Source organism: Ahaetulla prasina, chromosome 15, assembly GCF_028640845.1.
Source record: "Ahaetulla prasina isolate Xishuangbanna chromosome 15, ASM2864084v1, whole genome shotgun sequence".
Lineage (NCBI taxonomy): Eukaryota > Metazoa > Chordata > Lepidosauria > Squamata > Colubridae > Ahaetulla > Ahaetulla prasina.
Genome location: NC_080553.1, coordinates 673,429 through 700,325, shown reverse-complemented (window position 1 = coordinate 700,325; position 26,897 = coordinate 673,429). Strand labels below are relative to the sequence as shown.

At 43.3% G+C, this 26,897-nt stretch overlaps 2 protein-coding genes across 3 annotated transcripts; both read right to left on the bottom strand.

The window, feature by feature from the left end:
* Nucleotides 1-1,103: 1,103 nt before the first annotated feature.
* DDX51 (DEAD-box helicase 51) lies at nucleotides 1,104-26,146 on the bottom strand. 2 transcript variants are annotated; one of them, XM_058158607.1, is made up of 16 exons: nucleotides 26,075-26,146; nucleotides 23,855-24,216; nucleotides 22,773-22,951; nucleotides 17,392-17,542; nucleotides 15,457-15,602; nucleotides 14,852-14,923; nucleotides 13,789-13,895; nucleotides 13,243-13,351; nucleotides 12,650-12,795; nucleotides 12,278-12,470; nucleotides 11,715-11,830; nucleotides 11,396-11,512; nucleotides 10,706-10,807; nucleotides 10,490-10,553; nucleotides 10,084-10,218; nucleotides 1,108-2,440 (listed from the first exon to the last, which is right to left on the bottom strand). In XM_058158607.1, the coding sequence occupies exons 1-16, from the start codon at nucleotides 26,095-26,097 to the stop codon at nucleotides 2,414-2,416; spliced, it is 2,049 nt and encodes a 682-aa protein (XP_058014590.1). In that variant the 5' UTR covers nucleotides 26,098-26,146; the 3' UTR covers nucleotides 1,108-2,413. The 2 variants fall into 2 exon arrangements, with proteins under 2 accessions (XP_058014591.1, XP_058014590.1); XM_058158608.1 differs by lacking the exons at nucleotides 12,278-12,470; nucleotides 12,650-12,795 and having other exon boundaries at nucleotides 1,104-2,440.
* Nucleotides 26,147-26,184: 38 nt separating this feature from the next.
* MIF (macrophage migration inhibitory factor) lies at nucleotides 26,185-26,859 on the bottom strand. Its single transcript, XM_058158448.1, has 3 exons — nucleotides 26,674-26,859; nucleotides 26,398-26,570; nucleotides 26,185-26,320 (listed from the first exon to the last, which is right to left on the bottom strand). The coding sequence occupies exons 1-3, from the start codon at nucleotides 26,779-26,781 to the stop codon at nucleotides 26,254-26,256; spliced, it is 348 nt and encodes a 115-aa protein (XP_058014431.1). The 5' UTR covers nucleotides 26,782-26,859; the 3' UTR covers nucleotides 26,185-26,253.
* Nucleotides 26,860-26,897: the final 38 nt, after the last annotated feature.

Below are 26,897 nucleotides of genomic sequence, written 5' to 3'. Positions count from 1 at the left end.
TTTGCTCTCTATTGAGGAGTGTTCGCTGAAGCGGCATGGGAAACTTTGGCTGGGCTCGAGAGACGAGAGCTTGCAGGGGGCCAATCTGGCGTCCACAATGGAGAGCAAAATCCGGCTGCTCCCCTGACCAGATGCCGTTTACCGCTTTGAGTCCCAAGCAGCTTGAGACAAGGGATGCTTTGCTCCACCGGCTGGCACAAATTTACCGAGGCGGAATGCTGATGCCACACAAAATGAAATAGAGAAAAAGAGACAGAATGAAAGAGAATGAGAGAGAGAGAGAGAATCAGACAGAATCAGAATGAGAGTGGGAGAGAGAGAAAGAGTGGGAGAGAGAGAGAGAGAGAGGGAGAGGGGAGGAGAAAGAGAGAAAGAGAGAGGAGGGAAAGTGCCTGAAGGACCCCATCCCGTCACTGGGAATCCAGGCGCTTCAGCAAGTGGCATGCTGGATTGGTATTAGTGGTCCGCAGGATTTAAAATTATGAACTTGGTGGTCCCTGAGGTCCAAAAGGTTGGGGACCCCTGCTTTATACTGTAATTTACTGATTTATACCTTCTAGCCTGGCGCCTAAGTGGCCTGGCATTTTCTCACCTTTTGGTTCCCCAAAAGGGGAGGGTGGGCCATGTGGTGTGGCTGTAGGTGGTCTGATGTCAGAGGTAATTTCTAGTTTGAATAGGCTACAGTAAAATACAGAATGAACTTGCCTAAGGGTCTTTGGGAGGAGTAGTTCCACTGTGACGGAGTTTATGACCTTAGTGATAGGGAATGGCCCTATGAACTTTGGCCCCAATTTCTTTGAGCGCTGAAGTGAGTGCAGGAATTTTGTGGATAGGTAGACCCTGTCTCCTAACTGAATGGTGTTTTTGTTTTTGTTTTTTTTTAATTTGAATTTATATCCCGCCCTTCTCCGAAGACTCAGGGCGGCTTACACTATGTTAAGCAATAGTCTTCATCCATTTGTATATTATATACAAAGTCAACTTTATTGCCCCCAACAATCTGGGTCCTCATTTTACCTACCTTATAAAGGATGGAAGGCTGAGTCAGCCTTGGGCCTGGTGGGACTTGAACTTTCAGTAATTGCAAGCAGTGGAAGGATGACCCTGAGAAAGTTCCCTTATCACTTTCTCAGGGCAGCCAGTACAACAACATCTTCACAGCTGTGTATTGGCTGAATCCACATCGGACTGTTGGGAGGAGTTTCTAATTCCTTTATTCTAACTGCATGGCCTGAGGCCCCTCAAGAGCCTGCTTTCTCTTTCGCCCTGTCACCTTTATTCAATAAAAGGCTCCTTTTGAAATACCAAGTTTTAAGAGTCTTTATTTTCTTGAATAAGGGGAAGAGGCCAGGCCTAAAGTCCTCCTTTATTAAATCTCGTCCTTCACTTTAAGTAGAAGTGTTAATAAATTAAGTAATAGAAATGTCATATGCACCACTGTGCAATCTGGGCATTTTTTGGAAAGACCTGGAGGTCTTGGATTATGCAGAATCCACCAGCATTGAGTCCTTGATGACCAAAGCTCAGGTGAGATGGCTGGGCCACGGAATCAGAGTAGACGGCTTCACCTGTTGTTCTACAGTGCACTAGAATCCAAGGTCAACCACCCAAAGGCTATGAAGATGCTGTGCAAGAAGCCCTGTGCCCTGGGGCATCCAGCCAAGGGAAGGAGAATCTGCAGTTTTTGACCTAACCCACTGGTGAACTCTGTGCTACGAAGCCTCCACTGGCTTTGAAGACAGGCGATATGGAAACCTGACAGAAAAGCTGTGAACGGCATCACAGAATAACACCTCCAGTTACAAAAACAGTAGACCTCCGGTGTCCCTGCTGCGCTAAGCTGCTTCCACTGCAGAGCAGTATCCCTGCTGCGCTAGATTGCAGGGCAACTTCCATGTCCACAGAAGATCTGCTCCACAGTGTGTCTCCTTTGAACCCGAAGGACTGCTGTACAGCTTAGTAGCAGAATGCATGCACTCAAGTAGTTTAATTTTTGTAGTTGAGACATAGCTAGAAACAGACTGGATATCAAACATTAGCATAACTGTTATTTCAACAACAAGGACATCTTAGACTCAACTAGTTTGCCACACTTTGGAGATTAGCCATTTCAAATACTAATTTGTGCGACTGGGCACTTGTTTGGGGTTGGTCGTGAAAGTGGCACTGCTCTGGCAAAGGCTGAAGTCTTTTGCCCTGAGAGGCTTTTATTAATCTGTTTTTAAGAGTTGAGAATTATTCTTCCTGCTTTGCAGTGAGAACAGGCTGTCACTTCATTCATTCTTTGGCCCTCAAGTTGCTCTTCATGAATATCTGCTTCCAGGCATTGTGCCCTCAAGAGTGTGGGGCCAAATTCCAGTTCTGCTGGTTCGCAGCATCTTGGGGCATACACGAAGCATTTCTCCAGACTGCCTTAAAATCGCTTTCCAACCTGCTCCTCCTGTTGAAATAGAGAGGAGGTTAAGCCTATTTAAGTCATTCAGCACTTGGAATAATGGTTTGGATAGTTATCCTTCCTCCACCATGGAAGAGATTAGCCTCAGAACTTAAGTTCTTTAGGCTTCTACACATTTTCACAGAGAGACAAGAAGAGCCAGTTCATGTTGTGTGCAGAGCTGGCAGCAGAGTCAAACAGTGAGGAGGTTGGGGAGGAACATGGGTCAGTCCTGGGGGCTGGGGAAAGCTCGGACAAGGGCTCTGAGTCAGAGGCAGAGAGAGATAGACAGTAGTGAGGCAGAGGAACAGCTGGAGCCCGTTCCCAGTGTACGCATGCAGAGCTGCCAGAAGACAAGAACAATTCAGAAAACAGGGTCGACTTGGGAGTAAAGCCACACCTTGGAGATGATTGGCCTCTCCCATAGGAAACAAAAGAGAAGCGAACAGGGAGGGGGCTTTTGCACGAAACAATTCGTTCGTTCAGTAGTTTCTAGAGTGCAAAGTTCTGTTCGTGACTAAGAGACTCTATGCCACGTTTTGCCTTATTCTGTGGTTGGAAACAAGTTATGTGGCAGCTTACCAAACAAGATAAGGTGTGTTGAGAAATATTCCTTTGAAAAACTGTTTGGACAAACCTTGCTGACTGAGAATGAAAGTAATTCACAGTCGTGTAAATAAAGAAGGTTTTGCTGGGACCAATTCCTGCTTCCTGCTTTTTAAGGGAGCCTAGGTCAGAACAGTTCACTTTTGCTCTGACTAAACCACAGCCTGAGAAATGGGAGCTCAGAGTTCAAAGCTTTGCCTGGATCAGAGCCAGCCCTTGTGCCCAGATGCTGCTTTTCTCCCAGTGTAGATACTCAGCTGCCTCTTGCCCCTTTCCCATTACCTTCTGAAAGTGGGGGAGGGGGCATGACCAGCGTCACAGCAAAACAACGTATTCTTCAGGCACTCCCAAAGATTTGTTGATATCCCAGCCATTTGGGGGTCTTTTTGGACCAAAGCCATCCTGTAGGGACTGTGAACAAGAGAGGCATAGACTGCAAGCACAGGGAAATTGCAAATTCCCTAGCTAGTCGAAAGAAGCCTCTCATCCAGACGATTGTGAAATCAGCCACTGAATGTGCCGATACGAAGCTGGGGCGGTCACAACGGAAGCAAAGAAAGTGTGGGTCATCTGGGTGAGATCCTTGCTTTTTTAAATATACATTTTGTTTCATAATCTCCTGGAAATAGCCAAAAAGAGCAGAAAGCGGCAAGAAGAGAGGAGCAGGGAGTGGGCGTGTGTCGGCTCTCCTCCTCCAGTAGTATAGCGGTGGAAAAAGCGAGTGAGCCCAAATGGAAGAAAGAAATTGAATGAAATTACAGAATTGATTTGGAGAACAGGAAAATAAGAGCAGAAAGCCTGATTGAGTATTTTTAAACTCTTTTTTATTAAATGAAATTGATGTTTTAATTCCCCATTAGAGAGAATTTGGATTATGGTAAGAACCAGAAGAGTGACAAGTAAATGAGAAAGTGGGATTTGATATTTTCCTTTAAAAAAAAATATTCAACTTTCTTGCTTGTTTGTCTTTTTCATTTTTGGTTTGGGGATTGGTTGATTTTTTTCTTTTTCTTTTCCTAATCCATCCAATTTGGATTATAAATTAAAGACATATTTGGATTATAAACCTGGTGGATTATTATATCAAGACGTGACAAGATGAAGAAAACAACAACAAATCTGCCTACAACAGCTTCTTCAACAACTTCAAGTCCTGCAGCCCAGAGAACATTGGACACCATTATGCAATTGGAATTAAAAAATATAATACAAGCGCTTCACGAAGATTTTAAAGAAAGAACAGGCAAATTAGATGAGAGAATGGAAAAAGTAGAAGGAGAGTTAAAAGATGTTAAGGGGGATGATTGGAAAAAATGAACAAGGAATACAAAAAGGGGAAGAAAAAGCAGAGATGACAGAAAAAAGAGTGGGAGAGCTAGATGATAGGCTTACAACTTATTTGCTGATGAAGAAGGGAGGATTCTTATGGTGGAAGTAACAATACACTATAAACAAATATTTTTGGTGGCGATATATGCAACAAACGACAATCAAGAAGAATTTTATGGGAAATTACACAGGAAAATAACAGAATTTGAGTATGGGTAATTTTAATGAGATAACAGAAGTTGATTTGAACTATAGGAGGAAAAAGACAACTAAGAAGCCTAGAAAAACTCTTCCAAAAGCTTTCTTTACAATGGTTGAGGAACTGTTGTGACCCAGGCCCCCGGACTTGGCCTCCTGGAGGAGGATGAACCAGAGAGTGAGGAGGAGGAGCTGGCAAGGCCTGCTTCCCCTGGCCCTCTTCCTCCCTGGCACCGCCCCAGGAGGAGGAGGAGGGGCTGGCAAGGCCTGATTCCCCTGAGCCTTCTTCCGATTTGGCAACGTCCCAAGACCAATCTTGGTTTGATGCGAGACTGCGAAGACGTGATCAGCGCGCGCAGCAGAGGAAAAAGTGGGGCAGGCCCAGGGAGTGCTGAGTCACGGAGCGACACCCACAGGGGATAAAAGCAAGAGGAGGAGCTTCGTGGCTCTTTGTGTTGGACAAAGCTGCGAATTTCGCAGGCAATCTGTTTCATGGATGGAAGAATCTCTTTATTTATTTATTATTATATTTGTATACCGCCCATCTCCCGAAGGACTCAGGGCGGTTCACAGTCAAAAACAACAGAAAAACATATAATACATAAAAAGCTAAAAGAATAGACAGTTAAATTCAATTGATGCTCTAACTTTTAAATACAAATTTAAAACCTCATTTAAACCCTTTTTTTTAAAATCCCAAGTTTAAAACTACGTTCAAGCTAGTCCTGCTCTTCGAAACAGCAGCGTCTTCAGCTCACGGCGGAAGGACTTGAGATCGGGGAGTTGACGAAGCCCCAGAGGAAGCTCGTTCCAGAGGGACTTTTGCTTTATCTGTAATTTCCTGGTTACCTCGGTAACAGACTGTTTCAGAGATTTTGGCAGGCGCATGGAGAAACGTGGCCAGAATATATCTGTGCCAAAAGGAACCCGGCCAAATGTAAATAAACTATTTGCAGAAGGCCTTGACTGACTTTTTCTTGGGAGTGTTGTGGGGGGGAAAACAGAACAGGAACGAAGTATTCAAGATGCCTGGAGAGAAAGATACTTGAAGGAAAAACAATATACTTTTTATTCAAACAGACATATGTCATGATCTAGAATAGATAATGATGTGGATGTCAATTGATTTGTTAGCTAATGTAAAAGAAATAAATATTGAAGCAAGCATTTGGGCGGATCATAATCTGATTACAATTAAATGGAAGGGGCAAAGAAGGAGACCAAGATGCTTTGAATCAATCAATATTAAATGAAAAAGAATTTTTACAATTTATGGAGAAGGAGTTGCTTTTCTTTTTTAAGGAAAATAAAAAAGAAGATACCTCACTGCAGAATGTGTGGGATAGAGCGAAAGCATATATTTGAGAGTTGGCAATGACTCATTTGGGGAAAAAGGAACAAAAAGAAAAGGCAAACTCAAAAAAAAAAAAATGGAAGAGGAGTATAAGAAACTAGAGATGGCATTGCAAAAAGATACTCAAAATAAAAGGATTAAAAACCAAATGAATTTCAAAAAACATGAAATGAATTTAATTGAAAAAGAGAACTTGGCATATAAAATAAAGACTTCCAAACAATTTTTTTTTTGAAAACGCAAACAAGCCAGGTAGATGGTTGGCATACAAAATGAAAACAGAGAGAGAGAAAAAATTAATTAATCAACTAATGGTTGAGGAAGGAACTATATGTTATCGAAATGAGGAAAAGAAAAAATAGTACAGAACTGTTATAAGAGACTTTATAAACAAGAGACAATATCAGGAAAAAAGATAAAACAATACCTAGAAAGGTCTGAATTAATTAAAATTTCAGAAAAATACAAAGAGGCATTGGAGGAAAGGATAACGATGATAGAATTAACTGAAGGGATTAAAAAAACAAAAGAATGTTAAAGCACTGGGCCCAGATGGACTGCTGGCAGAGCTATATAAAACATTACAGGATGTAATAAGTAATACAATGTTGGATGTATTTAAAGATCTATTAGTAAAAGCAAAGAAAGGTATTTGCATCAATAATGGTGCAATCAATAATTGATTATTGAATAAAGAGGTTGTTAAATGAATTTATACATACAGATCAAAATGGATTTTTACCTAAGAGGCAGATTATAGATAATATGAGGATAATTTTGAACACTTTGGAATATTACGAAGCACATCCAGAAAAACGAATGGCATTGATGTTTCTTGATGCACAGAAGGCATTTGACAATGTGAATTGGCAATTTATGATAAATCAACTACAGTATCGACTTTGGGGGGAGATTTATAAACATGATCAAAGCAATTTATAGTAAACAATCGGCAAAGGAGATAAATGGAGATATGACTGAGAAGGTTAATATCATGAAAGGAACAAGACAGGGATCCCCACTGTTATTTGTGTTGACATTAGAGGTATTAAATAGAAATATAAGACAAAATGAAGAAATAAAAAGGATGAAAATTAAAAAAAGAACAGCATAAGTTACAAACATTTGCAGATAATTTAGTGTTTATTCTAGAGGAACCTCAAGAAGTAGGACCAAAATTAATAGAATTAACAGAAGAATATGGAAAAGTGGCAGGGTTGAAAATTAATAAAGATTAAAAAAATACTGGTGAAAAACTTTACAGAGAAACAGAAAAGGGATTTAATGGAGAAGTTAGATATACAGATTACCAAGAAGATAAGGTTCTTAGGAATTCAACTAACATCAAGATGTGTAATGATAAAGGAAGATAATTATTATAAACTGAAAAGACAAATTGAGATAGACTTGAAGAGATGGAAAAATTTATAATTATCATTAATGGGAAGAATTGTGACAATTAAGATGAATATATTACCTAGATTGTTGTTTTTATTTCAAACAATACCAATAAAATTAAAAAAAAATACTTTGAAAACCTTAATAAAATGATAATGAAATTTATATGGCAAGGGAAAAAAGCAAGAATTAACATAAAAATGTTACAAGATGCAAGAACCAGAGGAAGGTTTAGATTACCAAATTGAGTATTATATTATCAGGCAGCAGCATTCTCATGGATGAAAGAATGGATTGTATTTAAGAAACTTATGTTTCTTAAAGGTTATTGACTTTGGAGGGACATGATTTACAATTGGGTTGGCATGCCTTGTTATGGTATGGGAAAAATAAGATACATAGTTATTTTCAAAGACATTATGTAAGAAATGCTTTATTATTAATATGGGAGAAAGTTAGAGAAAAACACAAAATACCAATATGGGTTTCAACAATGGAAACAATGGAAGCTCACTCCGTTATGCAGCACTAGGGATTTGAACCACCAAACTGCCGACCTTATAAGAGAAGTCAATGGCTGCAGTCAGCAAGGCTGGACTCAGCACCCTGCTAATTGGTCACTTGTTTTACATTTTATGTAAACTGCCTCAATGACAGGTTTTGAAAAATAAAAATGGTGAGGACTTCCAGTTGACATTATGGCGAAATCAGAGACGAGGAGCAGATCTCCGCATTCCCGTGCCGAATTCTCTCTGTTGGTGGGCTCCAAGAGGAGTCAAATCCTCCCTGTAGGGAAGGCAAAGCAAAGAGGGGTGCCCTGCAAGGTCGTTGAGAGTCGCAAATCTCTTCCCTGACCCGGGGGTTTTCCTTCCCTCTCAGAGGCAGCCTAAATATGGCTGCCATAAAGCTGGGGCAGCCAAGGAACACCTAAGACTGGTGCTGGAGCAGAGTTAGTGAACAGTGATTGGAGCTGGGTGAGAAGATCCTTTTTTTTTTTTTTTGGTATTTAGTCCCTAAACTTAAAGGAAAAAAGAAGAAAATCCAGGAAAAGAGACTCTTAGAATTACCTTTTTTAAAATGGTGAACAATCATAAAGAGAAAAATCCTACACCCTCATGAAAGGAACTGAGGGGAGAAAAGCTAAAGATCTTTTAAGCACAGAAAATTGGATTTTAAATTGGATAAGCTGTTATGGAAAGGCATTATAAAATGCTGGAACTATTTACCTGAATCTACTTGAGTACTTAATTTTGTCTCTACAAATTGAATTATATTTGGATTAATTTATCACGTCTGAAACAATGCTGAAATCCCTGTTGATGCTGCCATCTACTAGTGAATAGAATATACTACACCACTACAAATCTAGGAAAATTCTGACAGAAGAAACAAGCAACATTCTTTTGAAGGATTGTGGTGAGACTAATTGTTCTAAAACTAATAATCTATTGTGAGAATAAGTAAAGTGATTTTTGTTGTGTGGAAACTGCTTGGACTACTTAAATGGAATTGATCAATAACCCTGAGATGACTATTGAACTCTGATGAGCAAACTGGAACTGAATATATTGTTTGTGGCCCTGACTAAAAGCGGACTTATTAAACTAAGGCAAGATACTCTTTCAGGGGGAAATGAAGTGAGATTAAGAGATATGGTGTGGATGCTTCAAAGGTTTAGGGATACCATGACAAAGAACCACAGAGAGATAAAAGGCTTAAGTGGCAAATTAGAAAATATGATGCAGCTGGCAATGACTGAAGATCAAAAAGTCCAGGAAAGAGAGGTGGCGGCGAAAAGAATGGAGGAAAAGATAGAATAGACAAATCACCAAATAAACCAAGAGAAATTTTTTTTGAGAGATAAAAAAATGGAATTGGATAATCTGGAAGATGTTTTTGAAAGGGAGATTGGGGTATGGGTGGATATCTTGGAGATTTGGCAGCTTAGAAGATGGGAGAAATACTTAAATGGAACAATGAAGATACAGATGTTGACAGAGAAAAAGATCCAAGAGACGAGTATGGGAGGAAAGCCAAAAAATGAATAAGAAGTGAAGTATTAAAACGGACAAGAGATGATGGATAGAAAAGAATTATTTTTTTCTTTTTAATCTTTCTTCTTTTTCTAATATAATGGTGGCCTGATTAAAAACTAGAAATAGAGGTAGAAATAAGAATATACACCTTTATATAAAGGACTATGTCTTAATTAAATATTAATTAATCATTATATTAGGGTTAGTAAGTGACTTGATTAGAAGTCAGAATAGAGGTAGAAGTAAGAATTAGAGAAAATATTAGCAGTTATAATTTCTATATACATTGAATATGTAATAATTAGATGGAAAGATGAGAGGTTGAAAGATGGTATTACTATGTATATTAAGAAGATCATTGACATTAGAATGGAACATTGAAATATTGAATAACTACTTTAAAATAATCAAGTATATTAATATTAGGAATATATAAATTTGATTAATGTAACAATTGACCGTTGTTATTTGTATTAACATGAACTATACCCAGAGGGCACACTGTTCATGTATTGATGTTAATATATATTTAAAAATAAAAATCCAATAAAACATTAAAAAAATAAAAATAAAAATGGAACTTTTACCAAACTGTGTATACTGTGAGTTGGTATACAGAATTTGCTTCTAAAGTCATAGTGACATATGCTAGTTGTACAGCTGCTTGAATATTTACTCTAGTGCCCCCTCCAACACGTTTGTTTCTGTCCCTCTAAAAGCCAGGCTACCTTGACAGTCTGTGCAAGTTCGGCCAGGGCTGCTTCGTACTGCTGGAGGAGAGGCTGAATGGAGGTGCTCTTGACCAGCTGTGGCTGCAACTCTGGAAGGCCTGCATCCTTCAGCATCTTTAGGAACCTATACTCCTAGAGAAGAAAAGTGGGCTAACCTCATGACTTCTCCACACTGCAGTAATGGTGGCCTTCTCCAGCAACCAGCAGGTTCAATGAAAGTGCATCTAGCCTCCTAAAGAGGTAGCCACCGGGTGCCCAGACCACTGGCCCTGCACTTTCCTGGGTCCTCTGCTCAAACATATCACTCTTAAGTGGCTTGTGATACATGTCCCCAACCCAGCACCCAGGGGCTGCAGAACATGTTCTGAGTTGGGTTTCCAGAGGGCAGGACGTGGCCACCTACCTGCCGCTTGAGGAGCAGGCTAAAAGCCAGGCCTCCCTTCCCAGCACGAGCTGTTCTGCCCACCCTAAATGCAAAAGACCTCTGGTGAGGAGATGAACAACACCCCCCCGAACTTCCCCAAAACCAAAAGGGAAACTTGGGGCTTTCAGGGAGAGATCAGATTCCCTGACACTATTTTTAGAATGCCTCCTCCCAACATTCATCTGAGAAAAGTACCGGTGAATGTAGGTTCTGATGAACTGAGGGGCATCATAGCTAATGACACATTTCGCACCGCCAAAATCAATTCCTCGAGCTGTGGCATCTGTGCTGATTAAACTGTTCAGAAAAAAACACAGGGCAATTAATTGCTGTCCGCATGACACACATAATTCGAGCATGACCAGACTCCAGTTGTGAACCAGTTTGGTATATTGGTGAGGGCTAGAACCAGGAGACGGTCACTCCCACTTTGGGCACAAAGCCAGCTGGGAGACCTTGGGCCAGTCACTCTCTCTCACCCTTAGGAAGGATGCAGTGGCAAACCACCACTGAAATCTTGCCAAAAAAACTGCAGGCATTGGTCCAGGCAGGCACCAGGAATTGAGGCTGACTTGAAGGCACTCAAAAATAATAATAATAATGTGCTAGCCAAAGCACTAATGGATAAATCTGAGTGTTAGAAATTAGAATAAAAATATGTAGGATTAAGAACAGACTATATTGCAAGGGGAGGTTGGCAAGATTTAGCTAGCAAAACTGGTGGAGAAGACTTCATTGTTGAAGGCCTGAAGAGGAGTCTCCAAAGAGAAGCACCTGCCCTGATTAGTGCCACAGCCTCTAAATCCTGATGCAAAGAAGCCCTGGTGCAGATGGGATCAGCATTTCAGAGCAGATGATGACAAAACTCTTCCAGAAGAGACTCACAGCTGGATTTTGCCTTGCTCAAACTCCTTCAGGGTCACCTTCCTTTTGCTCGGGCTCAGCTTTGAAGAAAATTCAGCTACCTTCACTCCACCAAAGGCCTGAATTAGCAGGAAGAGTCTGAGGACAGACAGAAGTGACAGTTGAGGGAGAGGGAACCGACTGGAAGATAATGACGCTTTTGTGCAAGGATGATCAGTACAGCTGACAAAGATCCTTGCTGGAAAACCCAGGGAGTTGTTGCCAGTCAGGTCAGGCAATAGGAGCCTGGGGCCCACAACCAGGGGCCTGATCTAAGACCAGCTCTGCCATACAATCTCACCTGTGCGAAGTTTCTTTGCTGTTGGTGAAGCACAGCACTTGGGAGAATTTCAGTCTCACCAGGAAATGCAGGAGGAACAGCGGTTTCCAATTCATGCTGCACGGGACATAATATTGCTGGAGAGAAAGAGGGAAAGGCAGCATTTGCCCTGGGAGTCCGCCTCATTTGAAGCCACCTAACTCGGGAGCAGAATATTTTGAAGAGCTTACCCAGGCCAGCCAGCAGCCACAAGGGATAAAAGTTTGGCAGTTCTGCTTCGTGTCTTTTATGGTAATAGGCTTCCAATGCCTATTTACTTATTTAATTTTTTTATGAATTACCCATTTATTTAACAACTCTTGCAACAGCTGGAAAACAGAGGTGTTTGGTCTCCAAAACCAGTCCCAGAGAAAGAGATGTTTCCTATTAGATTCATTTTGATGGCATCCTAGAGTACTACCTTGAGGACAGTTATACTGACAGTGTGGAATCAATATTAAGCAAATCAACATATTTTCCTGGGCAAAGGTTTCTCTTCCGAGGGTACAAAGCACATGAACAAGATCCAGAGAAGGGACACTTACTGAGAGTCCCTCGGGGAGAATGTACTTTTCACTGACACTTGACTGAAAGCCGAGCACATTGCTCCCTTTCCTGGACTGAGCTGGTGTGAAGAGGCGAGGCTGGTAGAGACCCAACTGCTGCAGCTTCTCGGGGTTCTGCGTCAGAGTGGCTGAAAAGAGGAGCCTCTGCAGAGGGAGCCGGGGGCAGCAAGCCCTGAAAAGGGAAACAGGGAAAGGAGAACCTTCCTCCTGAAAAACCAGCTGCCCTCTTGGTCAATCCACCATCCTCCAGGTTGGTTCTTTGAGGCTCAGTCCCCTCTCCTCTCAAGGGGGTCTCTGTGGCAGGATGAGAGACCTGTAGCTCAATGCAGACTCCCTGCAGAAATCTTTTACCTGGCTGCTGTGGAGGGATTTGGCTGCACCCTTCTGAATAGCCTTCTAGGACCAGAGCTCCCTTCTGCCCAGTGCATAGCCTCTACTACTTGCTGCAACCAATCCTGATGCATGTTGTCAATCATGCGATCCGCTTCGTCAATGATCTGCACTCAGAAATAAGGGGAGGAAGCCCATTCAGCTGTGCAACTCTGGTTTGGCAGGCTAGCAACCATGGTGGGCATGCCTTGCCAAGAACTTAGGCTGGTCGCTTATTCTTGTGGGGAGGAAAGAAGTGCAGGATCTTTGGGCAAAAAGCTTGTGACGCATAAGCTGTGATTCCAGCTATAGCTGCTCCTGCCGGCAACTTCGTTGAGCTAACAAGAGCCTAACCAGCCATGTCCTCCACTCCCAATTTACAGGCCCAATCAAAGGCAAATACCAGCAAAAATATGCTGGGAGCTGCTGAACTCATGAAAATTGTGGTAAAACATGAATATGCAGAAGTAAATCTGAAAATCCTTCTGCCTTGGGACACGGGAGGAATTCTGATGCTCTCACAATGGCTGCTCAAAGAGAGTTTTGATCCCCCAATTTTGGGGAGTCGCCCTCACCAGGAAACGAAGCTCTCGCAAGCTGAACTGGGGACTTTGCTGAAGATGGTCCACCAGGCGTCCTGGGGTGGCTACAACAATGTCTGCCAGACTACGAAATCCCATCAGCCTGCCGAAAAACAACAAGGCAGAAAATTAGTAACAGCACCCTTGGGAATGTTGCTTTGGGTCCCATTCAGATGTTGATTCACCCCAGACCTTGACTGTTTCCCCATCTCTTTCTAAGAACCAGAAAGCATCGAGCAAGAGGGGAATTGACAGGACAATCAGCCATGAGGTTGCACAAAATATCATATAACAGGACAACCAAGGTCAAGCCACAACATACTCAAGGTCATGTCAGGATTAAGGATTCACAAATGCAGATATACAGCAGACTTGGACCTTAGCTACCGCTCCCAGGCAATCCTCTTTTCAGGGTCAGAAAAGCTGCAGTTGAGTCTTTCTTAGTTAGGATGGTGACAAATTTTGTCTCTCGTTTCAAAGCTAACAGGCCAAGGCAGCAAGGTTAAATTAATGCACAGGCCCAGGAGAACGTGGACTTACGTTGTCTCAACAAGGGATTCTTGTTCTTTCACGAAAGATTTCTGTCCGGTAAGCTGGACAACTTTCAGTCCAGTCCCATCAGTGTAAATGTTGAATATTTTAGCCACCTATCAAAAGAAGTCGATGTTGAAAGAGAGATGAACAGGGAGAACATGAACATGTGAACATCAGGGAGGGAAGGAAAACAGTAAACAGAGCGGCATCTCATCAACTTCCATCTTTCCAACTTATCCTTAGTTAGAGGGAGGCCCAACATTAGGCATACCCAAAGACCCTGCAGAGAAGTCACCTGGCCCCGTCTCCCATTAGGCTCCCTAGCAGCCAGAAGAGTTGCTGTTATTCTGCACACTGTGCTTGAGGGTCAGAAGGCTGTGTGCCTCAAAGTCACCTGGGAGCTGAAGCTTACAACTCCCCCGGGGGTTGACAGTGAATTGGCCAAAACAGGAACTTCACAATGGGAGACTGTAGTGGGATTCTCTCCAAGGGAGGTTCCCCTGATCCTGCACAGCCTTTTTTAAGAAATAGAGGAAGACCAGCCAGGAATATATCAGGCTCTCTAGGGACAACTTGATTGCAATCTTAATTTTTTTTTGGCTAAAAATGAATATTTGTTACATTTATTTTTAAAGCATTATTTGTTTTTACTGCTCTCATAGAAAACTTCTTAATGACATTGCCTAGCCTGGTAATGAAACATCTGGAAGAAACTTCAGAGAGCACCAAAAACTTAACTGTTCCAGCCTGCGCTCCTCATAGTCTCTTCTACTGGAGTATCAATAACAACAATGGCATCTCCCACTATGTTTGGGTCACCCGGCAGGGGGCCTTCAGGGTTCTAACAAAATACATAGCAAATATGACAAGCCACAAGTCTGTCTGCCAGTTTTATAGGGCTCTGCTGCAGATGCACTAACACAGTGTGAGCACACAGTTGTAGCAACTAATTCATTCTCTTGTGTTTGTTTCTCAGCCAGGACTGTTCTCAAGCTAGCCCACTCCAATATTCCTGTGTGTGGAGGGGAAAAATAGGGGGCCACAAAAACCAACTCCCTTCAGATGATACCTGTTGAGCCAGCTCTTTGGTGGGCAAGACTGCCAGAGCCCGTACATGGCAGACAACGCGGTCCAACAGGGCCTGCCAACACAAAAAAGGGAAATCAGAAACAGTCTTAGGGTTCTGTTACATCCTCCCAAATAAGTGCACAAAAAACATCTCCCTTGTACAGAGAAACACACACACATAAACATACGTGCACACACTCTCTCTGTACAGAGAAACGCACACACACTGAAACACAGGCTGAGAGTTCCCAGGGCACTGATCACAATTATCAGTTGCTATTGTCCCTTCAGATGACCTACAACATTCCTTTCACTCTAATTCTTCTATTTCATCTTTCAAAGGTACTTAAAACTCACTACAAAACTTTCAGTTTTAAAGCAAGATAAATTAAATATTTGCAACGGGACTAAATATTCAAAATGCAGAAATCCTAGAAGCCGGGATCCAGTTCTCCCTGGATGCTTCCACTGTTCACCTCTGGCATATTGTACAGACTTTGCAGCACCAGCTGTGGATCATGGGGTGGGGTGGGGACTTTGGTTCTGGATGATGTCCTGCACACCCCCAGACACAACCAGCAGTGCTTGATTCCAGCTGAAGCGCACCTGCACCACCGGAATGATGAAGGCCAATGTCTTGCCACTGCCGGTGGGGGCTGAAACGCAGATGTCGCTCGGGAGGTAGCCACCTCTGCCAGCTAAAGCCCCATTGGGTCCACAATCCAAGATGGCTGGAATCACTTCAGCCTGAACTAAAGAGAAGAGTGGGAAGTATTAGTGGGTTGCCACTAATACTTCAACAGAACGCTTGAGAAGAGCTTCACACAGAACAGAAAATGGTAAAATGTCTCAAATGTCCATTGATATGAAGAAAACCTTGAAATATTTTAGGTGTTTGCCACAGGTAACAAAACTCAAAAGAAACACCTGATTGAAGGGTCCTTGGTTGTTTCCTTGCAGACATTTCCTTGCCAAACTAGGTAACATCATCAGTGTTATGGGTGCATGTGAACCCCCCAGTTCCACCCTGAGCTATAAATGATATCCAGTGGCTTTGAGCAGCACTTAGCCCCCTCTGCTCAAGTATTCCAGCAGGCCATGAATCCTTGCCTCCCTCCTCTTGTGGGTCAATCCCCTCCTGTGCTTCCAGATGAGGCAAACAATGGTTTACCACTAATGTAGCAATGAAAAGAGGAAAGAGATGTCATGACAAGAGACAACTTCCCTGGTATGCATCTGAATGAGGCTTCTTTGAAAGCCGAGCTCCACCCTCTCTTGTGATTGTTCTCAATGGAAGCGGAAAGGGAAGTCTGGGGCAGGGAATTGAGCTTCTCCTCAGCCTCCAAGGAGCTCTTGGGCAAGTTCTGCTCTTAAGTAAGATTACAATAAGGAAACGAAGAAGCAGGACAGATGGATTGGCAGAAGGCAACTAGGGGTCCTTGGTGCTCTCTGACTTTGGTTTTTTCTTGCAGATGTTTCATTACTCATAGGTAACATCATTAGTGTTAGTAAGGAGTGGGTTGCTCTCAGTTGATGTTCTAGTGCAGGGGTCCCCAACCTGTGGGCCATGGCCTCTTTGCCACCAGGCTGGCCAGTGCGCACACACGTATGCACGGACAAAGCCCCCACTTGTGCTTGCATCACGAGTGCCGCATGAGTGCTACCATCACCACGAAGGCGCTGCCATCGCAAGTGTCGCTGGGCATTTCCATTACTGCGAGGCCTGTGTGGGCGCTACGGTTGCCACCCTATTTGTATTCTGTGCTCACAGCCCTATTCATGCACATGCAAAAGCCCCTGCCCCTCCCTCTCCCCCCTCCAGACTGCCAACCAGACAGGTTGGGGAACAAGAGGGCTCCTTCTTCCTCATTCATAGGCAAACTGATTCATGAATCTGGACAGAAGGTTGAGGAACAAAGAGATACAAAAGAGGCATCTGTCCATGTCTTTGTCTATTTTTAGATAATTCTAAAATAATTTATCTCGAAGATTTGTTGCACATAACATTTTATTTCTTGAATTCTGTAACAAGCATGAGAAAAGTGCCCTGCATAATATCACTCTCAAATTAAATATTAAAAGAAGGCTATAGTGGCCTTAAAAAAACTGCCTTTCTACGACAGCGTAATCCCTTAATTCAGGGCAGAGTTGGGGCGATTGGATAGAGCTGAGCATTTTCTGGCCGGATGCCCTTCCTGATGCCCTGTGGTGTTCACAGCAGCTATTTTTTCTTTGTGACCTAAGAGAGAAACAGACTAACTATGATTGAACCCTCAACCTTCGGAATGGGAGGCGAGTGTCTTAACCTCTAGGTCACCATGCTGCTCATTACAGTGGCCTCAAATAACACTCATAAAAAATATGCTTGAAACAAAAAATGTTAGTTGAGCAAAACTATTATTCCCCAAGGATGCCTCCTAACTGCAACATTTAATATACAAAAAGTGAAAGTAGCATTTTATTATTACATCACTTCCAATATGAAAACTTGGTGAATGAACTTCAGAAATATGTAGCCGACTCTCCTCTTTATTCCGATACCTGGAAAGAGAGATGCTATTCCATTGGCTTGCAGCTTCTTCCTCAGCTTAGGGTGAATGACTGGAACATCCTGGAGAGGGACGAGGTTCTCTCTGATCTGCCTCTGGAACTGCTGTGGCTGACTAAACCACCGCGGCACAAAAGGTTGTACCTGGAAGTTAAATGCAGAGCCCTCAACTTGAGAGTCCAACAGCCCAACCTAGGCAGGAATCCCTAGAAGCCGGGAATTGCTCAGCCTCTGCTCTGGACTGACCCACTGAAGGGAAGCCCCCCCCCCCACCTAGCTTCTGTTAAGGTTTCTGTTCTTCTCTAATACTCAAATAAACTGCCTTAAACCAGGGCCAAGGAGGCAGCAGTTCTGCAAATTAGAAACCAAGTTTTCATTAAATAAGAGTGGATTCCGGCGGAAGTATATAAAACATTTCAAGAATCTCTAGAAGAAATTATGTTGGAAATATATGATGAGGTATTGGAGAGAGCCAAAATGCCAAACTCATGGACAGAGGCATATATAACATTAATCCCAAAAGAAAATACAGACAATCAACACATTCAAAACTATAGGCCAATCTCGCTGTTAAATGCAGACTATAAAATTTTGGCAACAATGGCAGAAAGATTAAAAAAATACTAAAAATTATTCATTCGGATCAAATGACAAATTAAAAACAATACAAGAATTATAATGAATATATTAGAGTATTATGAGGCCCACCCTGAAAGACAATTGGCATTAATATTGGTGGATGCACAGAAGGTGTCTTTGCGGCCTCTGACCCAGCATAGGTCTCAACCAGCTCCTTGGTTCTCTGAGGAGCTGAGGGAGATGAAACGCCAGAGAAGATGCCTAGAGAGTGCTTGGAGATCCAGCCGTTTGGAGGCTGACTGGACACTAGTTAGGTCTTATAGTAGGACCTACCTAGTGGCACTGAGGGAAGCGAGATGTCTCTACGTCTCCTCCCTCATTGCATCGGCAGATAACCGCCCGCCCGCCCTGTTTCGGGTGACCCGCTCTCTCCTTCAACACAAGGTGCGGGATGACCCGTTTCAAGGGCGTGCCGAGGAGTTTAGTGGTTATCTATACGATAAAATCGTTCAGCTTCGGGATGGCCTGGATCAAAATTGGGTGGATCCAGGTGAGAGGTCGGAGACCCGTCTTGTTGAGACTGTTTGGGATGGATTTGATCCTGTGGCTCCTGAGGACATGGACAGGTTGTTGGGGAGGTTGAATGCCACCACATGTTTACTGGACCCGTGCCCCTCCTGGCTGGTACTGGCCACGCAGGAGGTGACACGAGGCTGGCTCCGGGGGATTATCAATGCTTCTTTGTTGGAAGGGATTGTCCCTGCCGCCTTGAAAGAGGCGGTGGTAAGACCCCTCCTCAAGAAGCCTTCCCTGGACCCAGCTGTTTTAGGAAATTATCGTCCGGTCTCCAACCTTCGCTTTGTGGCGAAGGTTGTAGAGAGTGTGGTGGCATGTCAATTACCCCAATACCTGGATGAAATTGTCTATCTGGACCCGTTCCAGTCCAGCTTTCAGCCCGGATACAGTACGGAGACGGTTTGGTCGCGTTGGTTGATGATCTCTGGAGGGCCAGGGATAGGGGTTATTCCTCTGCCCTGGTCCTATTAGACCTCTCAGCGGCTTTCGATACCATCAACCATGGTATCCTGCTGCACCGGTTGGAGAGTTTGGGAGTGGGAGGCACTGTTTATCGGTGGTTCTCCTCCTATCTCTCTGACCGGTCGCAGACGGTGTTGACAGGGGGGCAGAGATTGACCCCGAGATTCCTCACTTGTGGAGTGCCGCAGGGGTCGATTCTCTCGCCTCTCCTGTTCAACATCTATATGAAGCCGCTGGGTGAGATCATCAGTGGTTTTGGGGTGAGATACCAACTGTACGCTGATGATACGCAGCTGTACTTCTCCACCCCAGGCCACCCCAACGAAGCTATCGAAGTACTGTCCCAGTGTCTGGAAGCCATACAGGTCTGGATGGGGAGAAACAGGCTCAAGCTCAATCCCTCCAAGACGGAGTGGCTGTGGATGCCGGCACCCCGGTACAGTCAGCTGCAGCCACGGCTGACTGTTGGGGGCGAATCACTGGCCCCGATGGAAAGGGTGCGCAACTTGGGCGTTCTCCTGGATAGCCGGCTGTCTTTTGAAGATCACCTGACGGCCGTCTCCAGAACAGCTTTCTATCAGGTCCGCCTGATTCGCCAGTTGCGCCCCTTCCTTGACCGGGATGCCCTATGCACAGTCACTCATGCTCTTGTTACCTCTCGCTTGGATTACTGCAATGCTCTCTACATGGGGCTCCCCTTGAAGAGCACCCGGAGGCTCCAGTTGGTCCAGAATGCAGCTGCACGGGTGATAGAGGGAGCCGCTCGTGGCTCCCATGTGACACCACTCCTGCACAGGCTACACTGGCTACCTGTGGTCTTTCAGGTGCGCTTCAAGGTGCTGGTTACTACCTTTAAAGCGCTCCATGGCATAGGGCCGGGCTATTTATGGGACCGCCTACTGCCACCGATTGCCTCCCACCGACCTGCACGTTCTCACAGAGAGGGACTCCTTAGGGTGCCGTCCGCCAGGCAATGTCGGCTGGCGACCCCCAGGGGAAGGGCCTTCTCTGTAGGGGCTCCCACCCTCTGGAATGAACTTCCCCCAGGACTCTGCCAACTTCCTGACCTTCGAACCTTTCGCCACGAGCTTAAGACATATCTATTTATTTGCGCAGGACTGGCGTAGGATTTTAGTTTTAAATTGGGGTTTTACTGTTTTAATGATATTTTAATTTGGGCCAATTTAATAAGTTTTTTAAATATGATTTTTATCTTGTATTTATTCTTGTTCTATTTTACCTGGCTGTAAACCGCCCTGAGTCCTTCGGGAGAAGGGCGGTATAAAAATCCAATTAAATAAATAAATAAATAAAATAAATAAATAAATTGGCAATTTCTAATTATTCAATTAATTGGGATGAAATTTGGTGAAAGATTTACAGAAATGATTAGGACAATTTATTCAAATCAAACTGCAAGAGTTATGGTAAATGGAGACCTAACAGAAAAAGTCAATATAAAGGGGTTCGGCAAGGCTGTCCATTATCTCCGTTATTATTCATTCTCCCATTAGAAGTTCTATGGCTCAGATAAGGGGAAATAAGGAAATAAAAAAGTTAAACATTAAAAAAGAGGAATATAAAACGCAGGCTTTTGTGGACGATATGGTGTTTATAACAGAGGAACCCTTGGAAACAGGAGAAATTTTACTACAGGAAATAGAAAAATTTGGCATAGCCGCGGGCTTAAAAATAAACAAAAATAAAAGAAAGATACCAAAAATCTCACAAAAGGTAAAAAGAAGAAATTAAAGAAGAAATTAGGAATTCAAATTGTAAAAAAAGTAAAATATTTGGGTATCTGGATAACGGCGAGAACATCCTCAATAAAGGAAGATAATTATTTGAAACTACTGAACCAAATTCAAAAAGATTTAGAGAGATGGGCTAAACTACAAATATCACTGATTGGAAGAATTGCTACCATAAAGATGAATATTCTATCAAAATTTTTTTATCTATTTCAAATGGTTCCTATAAAACTCGGGAAAAGTTTCTTCAAAAAATTGAATAAAATTATTAGTAAATTTATATGGTTGGGGGGAATCAAATTAAAATTCTTACAAGACTCCAGAAATAAAGGTGGCTTTGGCCTCCCAGATTTATTTTTTTTTATTTGCATTTATATCCCGCCCTTCTCCGAAGACTCAGAGCGGCTTACACTATGTCAAGCAATTGGGAACTTTATCATCAGGCTGCTGTAATATCATGGCTCAAAGAATGGATAAACCTAAAAAATGGAAGGATTCTGACAATTGAGGGGCATGATTTACAGAGGGGTTGGCATGCCTTTATTTGGGAGGGTAAGAATAAAGCCTACACATACTTCCAAAGGCAGCAGGGGAGAGAGGTATTGCTGGAAATTTGGACAAAAATTAAAAGGAATTTCTACACAAAAATACCAAGATGATTAGTAACGATGGAAGTCTTGGTTCACCCCAATTTAATTGACTTAAACAAAATAGTTACATATAAAGAATTATTAGATGGACAAGGAAATTTGAAATCTAAACAAGAACTATTAGAAGAAGGAATTAAAATAGACTGGTGGCTTTATTTACAGATCCAAATAAAATACAAAAAAGATTTAGAATTATATGGCTTTCAAAATGGACAAGAAATAGATAAAATATTAACAGGAACAGATGATAAGATAATTACCAAAACATATAACTGTCTCCTCAAATTTAAAATAGAAGAGGAAATGGTGAAAGAAACAATGATAATTTGGATGAAAATTTTTGGATACAACATAGAATTGGAATATTGGGAAAAATATGGGGAACAAATTATAAAATGACGTTGTCGGCTGCCTTGAAAGAAAATATTTATAAAATGTTTTATAGGGGGCATTTACCCCCGGCGAGATTGGCTAAGATGTCTTCAAAAAATTCATCACACTGTTGGAAATGCAATCATGCACAAGAGACATACTACCACATGTGGTGGACATGTCCCAAAGCAAGAGATTACCGCTTTACAATTAAAAAATGGTTGGAGGAAATGACTGGGGAAAAAATAGATATGAAACCGGAATTATTTTTGTTATAATTATTTTATTATAAAATAAAAAAATGACTAAAGAAATTCAATACCTCATTCTCCACATAATTATGGCCGCTAGAATTTAATTTGCCCAAAACTGGAAGCAACAATATACTCCAACAAACACGATGATTATAAAAAAGGTGCTGGAGTGTGCAGAAGCAGATAAATTAACGATGGAACTTAAGAACAGAGAAGAAACAATTTATTATAAAATATGGAATAGATGTTATGATTGGCTGGAAAAGCAATAGAAAATTTATGGATACTGTATAGTAAAAGAGAAGATATTACAATGAAATGTTATATTTAATATGTAGTAGGTATGTATATAAAATGTATTGATTATATAAATAAGTATGTAACAAACAAAATGTATATGTATATAATCGGCCGAAAGATAGTGGATATTACTTAAAATGCCGGTATTGGAAAGTAGTAAAAATGTAATTATGATTTAAAGATGTAAAGATGTAAACATTGAATAAAAACCATTTAAAATAATAAAAAGAGTGGAGGGAGCTGCCAGGAACCATGGTGAGAAGAAGAGCTCCTCACTGAAGTGGCTTGGTGTAAGTTGGAGGGGGGGGCCTTCTTCTTCTGAGGGAGCTGGTGTTTTGGACTAGCTCTGGCTTTCAGAGTTTTAGACTGAAGCAGCTTTAGTATGGCCATAGTAAAGATTTGATTGGACGTTGGTTAATCATCATGTTACCTTGTGCAGATTCCTTTGATTACAAGGACCAAGGACAATCAGGCTAGAAGTTGTTCTTGGATTTGGTGTCAGCATCATCTGATCCTCTCTGGCTTCACTCTCTTTGTCTCCAAAACCTCCCATATATTCTTCTGCTGGGGTAGCTCTACTTTCCGGATGATTCTCCAACACACTTTCATCTGTTAAAAGGGACAGACATAACACAAATAACTTGGTTTTCAAGGAACATTTTATGGAAGAAAGTGGCTTATCTTAAGGTGTGTGTTTTCAGGCAGAAAGGGGCTCTAGATAGATCTTTTCTAATAGTATTACTTTGTTTATGCAATTTCTAGAGGCACCCATCTTACATACTTTACTCTGGGCAGCTTGCAGAATGAAAGAACACGAACACAAATAACCAAAACATAACAAGGAAGGCAATTAAAACCATTAAAAACAATTGGTGCGCAAATACACCCAAACTCACTAGCAGTATAGCCATTTTGCAGCTCTGCACTATCCCTACCAGATGGCAAAGCTCAGGTTCTCCAGAAGGCTGGTAAGGTCAGAGTCAGTCTGACCTCAGGGGGAACGATGTTTCAGTGGATGGGTGCCAAAGCAGAAAAGGGTCTCCTCCTGGGCCACATCAGATGACATTCCTTCATGAACAGGTCCTGCAATGTGCCCTTCCTGCTGGACCCTCAAGCACCCTTTTCAAAAAGTACCAAACCAAAAAGCTAAAGGAAGAACAGCACAGGTAACCTACTTTGTCATGACTTGGGTTCTTGCTGTCTGTCGGTAACAGAAATATCGATACCATATTGGTACTTGCATTAAGAACCACACAATGCAAGCAAGAAGGGAAGAAAATAATTCACCAAACACATCAAAACAGGTGAGTGTAGATTGTGCTAAGAAAAGTAAAATTTGAGACTCACAAAGTTTGTGCATTTTGCTTAGGGAAGGTGCAACTATGGAATAAGTGCTCTGCTCAATGGTCTGAAAAACAGCTCTAAAGATTAACAGTCCTCTATAGTATCCAAATGAAACCTGCCTGAGTAAAGCTCCCAGAAGAACCCAGCCAAAATCAAAATTTGTTTTACCTTGAACTGCATCTGTGTTTCTTTCAGGTGTTCTGGAATTCCCACCATTCTTCTTACTTTTGTTTGAGTCATTTCCTTTCTCGGGCAAACTTTCTGCCCCACAAGCATGTCGTCTTGGGTCCTTTTCTCTGTGACTTTGCGCTGAAAGAGATTCCTGACTTACTTTCTTCTTTTTGCTTGTTTGCTTTAATTCCTCGTTGGCCTCTTCTTCAAGGGTTCCAGGCGCCAATCTCTTTCGTTGCCCAGAAGTGGGCCAGTTCTGGTCCTGTTTTTGCAGCTGCCGAGTCTTTGCTTGCTCCTGCAGCCGATGTAAGAGCAACTGGGACTTACATTCTGGACTATCCTCTTCATCACTAACATACCTGGGGATTTCACGAGGGAAGTCACTTTAACACATACACAAGATATTCATTCTTGGTGGTTTGATGGGAGGAAAAATCAAGCAGTAATGTTCAGTTGGATATTCAGCTTTTTAGCTACCTTCCTTCAGTTTTCATGTTTGCTTTTGCTTTAGAGAAGTATATGCTACTTTTAAGGCTACTGATTTCAAGCAATAAGAATTTTCTGAGGCAGAATCTCAAGTGAAGAGTTTCCTTGTTTTATTAGTTAGTTATTACATAGTTATGCAGTGATGCTCAGAATGATCAGTGATAAAAGGAAACAAGGCTGCCAAAAGCCAGGGTGACTAGACACTATCAAAGCAAATGCCAGCCAGAGCATAAAACAACTGAAAGAAGCTGTACGAGATAAAAAAATGTGGAGTTGGCCCACAGAAATCAGAGACTCAGATATAATTAAAAAACATATCATTATATTGATTAGTATATTTGTTTTTCCAAACTGGCATTTTAATTTTTGACCATTTAAACATTTTGAGAACTTTTTGAAAGGCTGGTAAAACTCCACGCCAAGTAGAGCTTTATTGATTGTCAGCATTTTGAATTGAACGCAGAAGCAAACTGATAAGCTAATGCAGGTCCTGGAATAGATTCAAGTGTTCACATGAATACCAGCACCACATTTTGCACCCCTTCCAGTTATTTTCCAAATGCAACCCAATGCAAAATGTATTGTAGTTACCCAACATGAGGTGGCCAGGGCAGTACAGGACCCTGGTCCAGGAATGGGCACAGCTAGAGCAGAATGGTATCTTGCCATGGGCAGAGGTCACTTTCAACCCTATTATTTTATGTTCTATGATAGCACCTGAAGCCGTGACTGCCCCCTGCTCTCTGAGCAAGTCATGAGTTTAAAATAAAAAATTAAATCAAAATTAAAAATAGGGAGAAAAAAGACAAGCAAATTGTATCAGTAACCAAAGGAACCACAGCTCTCATCATCCCCAATTTTGGTGATGAGGATTGCAATTCCTTTATCTCTGAGGGAGGTGGTTATCCGAAGCTTTGTAACCCTGGGAGAAGTGTTTGTGCAAGACTGAAGCCATCACTTAATCAGCTGGCTTGGTGGACCTGTTATATTCATGACATGTAATCACAGCTGCTATTTCTTTAGCTGGTGTTGGCCTTCATTTGCACCTAGAATGTGGTAATGCAAGGGGGCATTACATGTGCAGTTCCCAGCAGTGTGGCGTTTTGCAATAGACCTATGGGGACGTTGCAACTCTTATGAGAGAGAGAAGAGATTTCATCAACGCTTGGCACACTCTGAGTGCGATAGCACTTTAGAAATCCCATTACAGACGTTATTATGTAGAACATCTGAATATTCCTATTCTTCTGCCAATCACTTCTTCCGTTAATGAACAGCTTTCGTTTTTAAGGCTCGCCTTAAGTCACTCGCTTAATGACTGTCGGATCAAGTTCGGGCTTTTGCTTACGCCGTTTGCAACCCCCCCCTCCATTGGCCAGGGCACTGCGGAGATTTTGAAAGCGTTGCCCGTTCCTTGATTTTTTTTCCAGCCGGGCACAAGCAGCGCGCTATTTTGGTTTGTTTCCGGCCTTCAGCGATTGAAACCTTTAAACTCCCGCTCGAGGGACGCTTCATGGCGGACGTCCGAGGCCTCTGACGGCGTTTTTGTTTCCACGCTGATTTTGACCACCGAGTAAACGAAGCGCTATCGGCGACCCCGCCCTCCCCGGAGCTCCTCAGGGGACCCAGACCGTTTGACCGACACCCACTCCGGAAACCCCGCCGCCTTCCTCCCACACTGGCCGGTTTGGTCAGCCAGTTCGACGCGGAGCCCAAACCACCCGGCCTCACCTGCGAACCGCGAAGAGCGCCATGCCTGCCGGCGACGCGTCCCGATGACGTCAGACGCCCCCCAGGCCCCGCCCCCTTCGCTCGCTCAAAGACGCAGCCAGAGACAGGAGGACTGTTCGGAAGCCTTTATTGCCCCGCCCTCCAGCCCCGCCCCTCCCCCGGCAGCCGCGGCGCCGCCACTACGCGAAAGTGGAGCCGTTCCATCCCACGTTGGCCGGGGCCATGTCGTAGAAGTTGATGTAGACCCTGCGGGATAAACGGGAACGAGTGAGAGAGGGAGAGACGGAGGGAACTCCCCCGCCCCGCCCCGCCCCGCCCCATACCTGTCGGCGGGCACGCGCAGGCGCTTGGCCAGGAGCGCGCTCAGCATGGCGCTGTAGGCCTTGTTCTGCGGCGCGCTGATTTTGCCGATGCTGTGGAGGCTGCAGATGGCGCAGGGCGCGCTGGAGCCCCCGAAGGACATCACCTGGTCCGGGTTCACCTGCACGGAGACGTACTGCGGGGGGGGGGGAGGAGAGAGAGAGAGGGTGGGAGGGAGGGATGGAGGGAGGGAGGGGGGGGCCCTCGCCCCGCGCCCCCAGTGTGCGCCCGGCCCTCACCTGCGCCGGCTTCCCCGTGGCCTTGGCCAGCTCCTCGGTCAGCTCGGCCAGCAGCCCCTCGGGCAGCGCGTCCCGCGAGACGTTGGTGGAGATCACGAAGGCCGGCATGGCTGGAGGAAGAAGCGGCGGCGGGGCTGATGCTGGAGGCTGCTGTGGCTGCGCTGGCCACGCCCCCAGAGCTCCTCCCCCTCCCCAATTAGCCCCTCCTTCCGATGGGTGGAGCT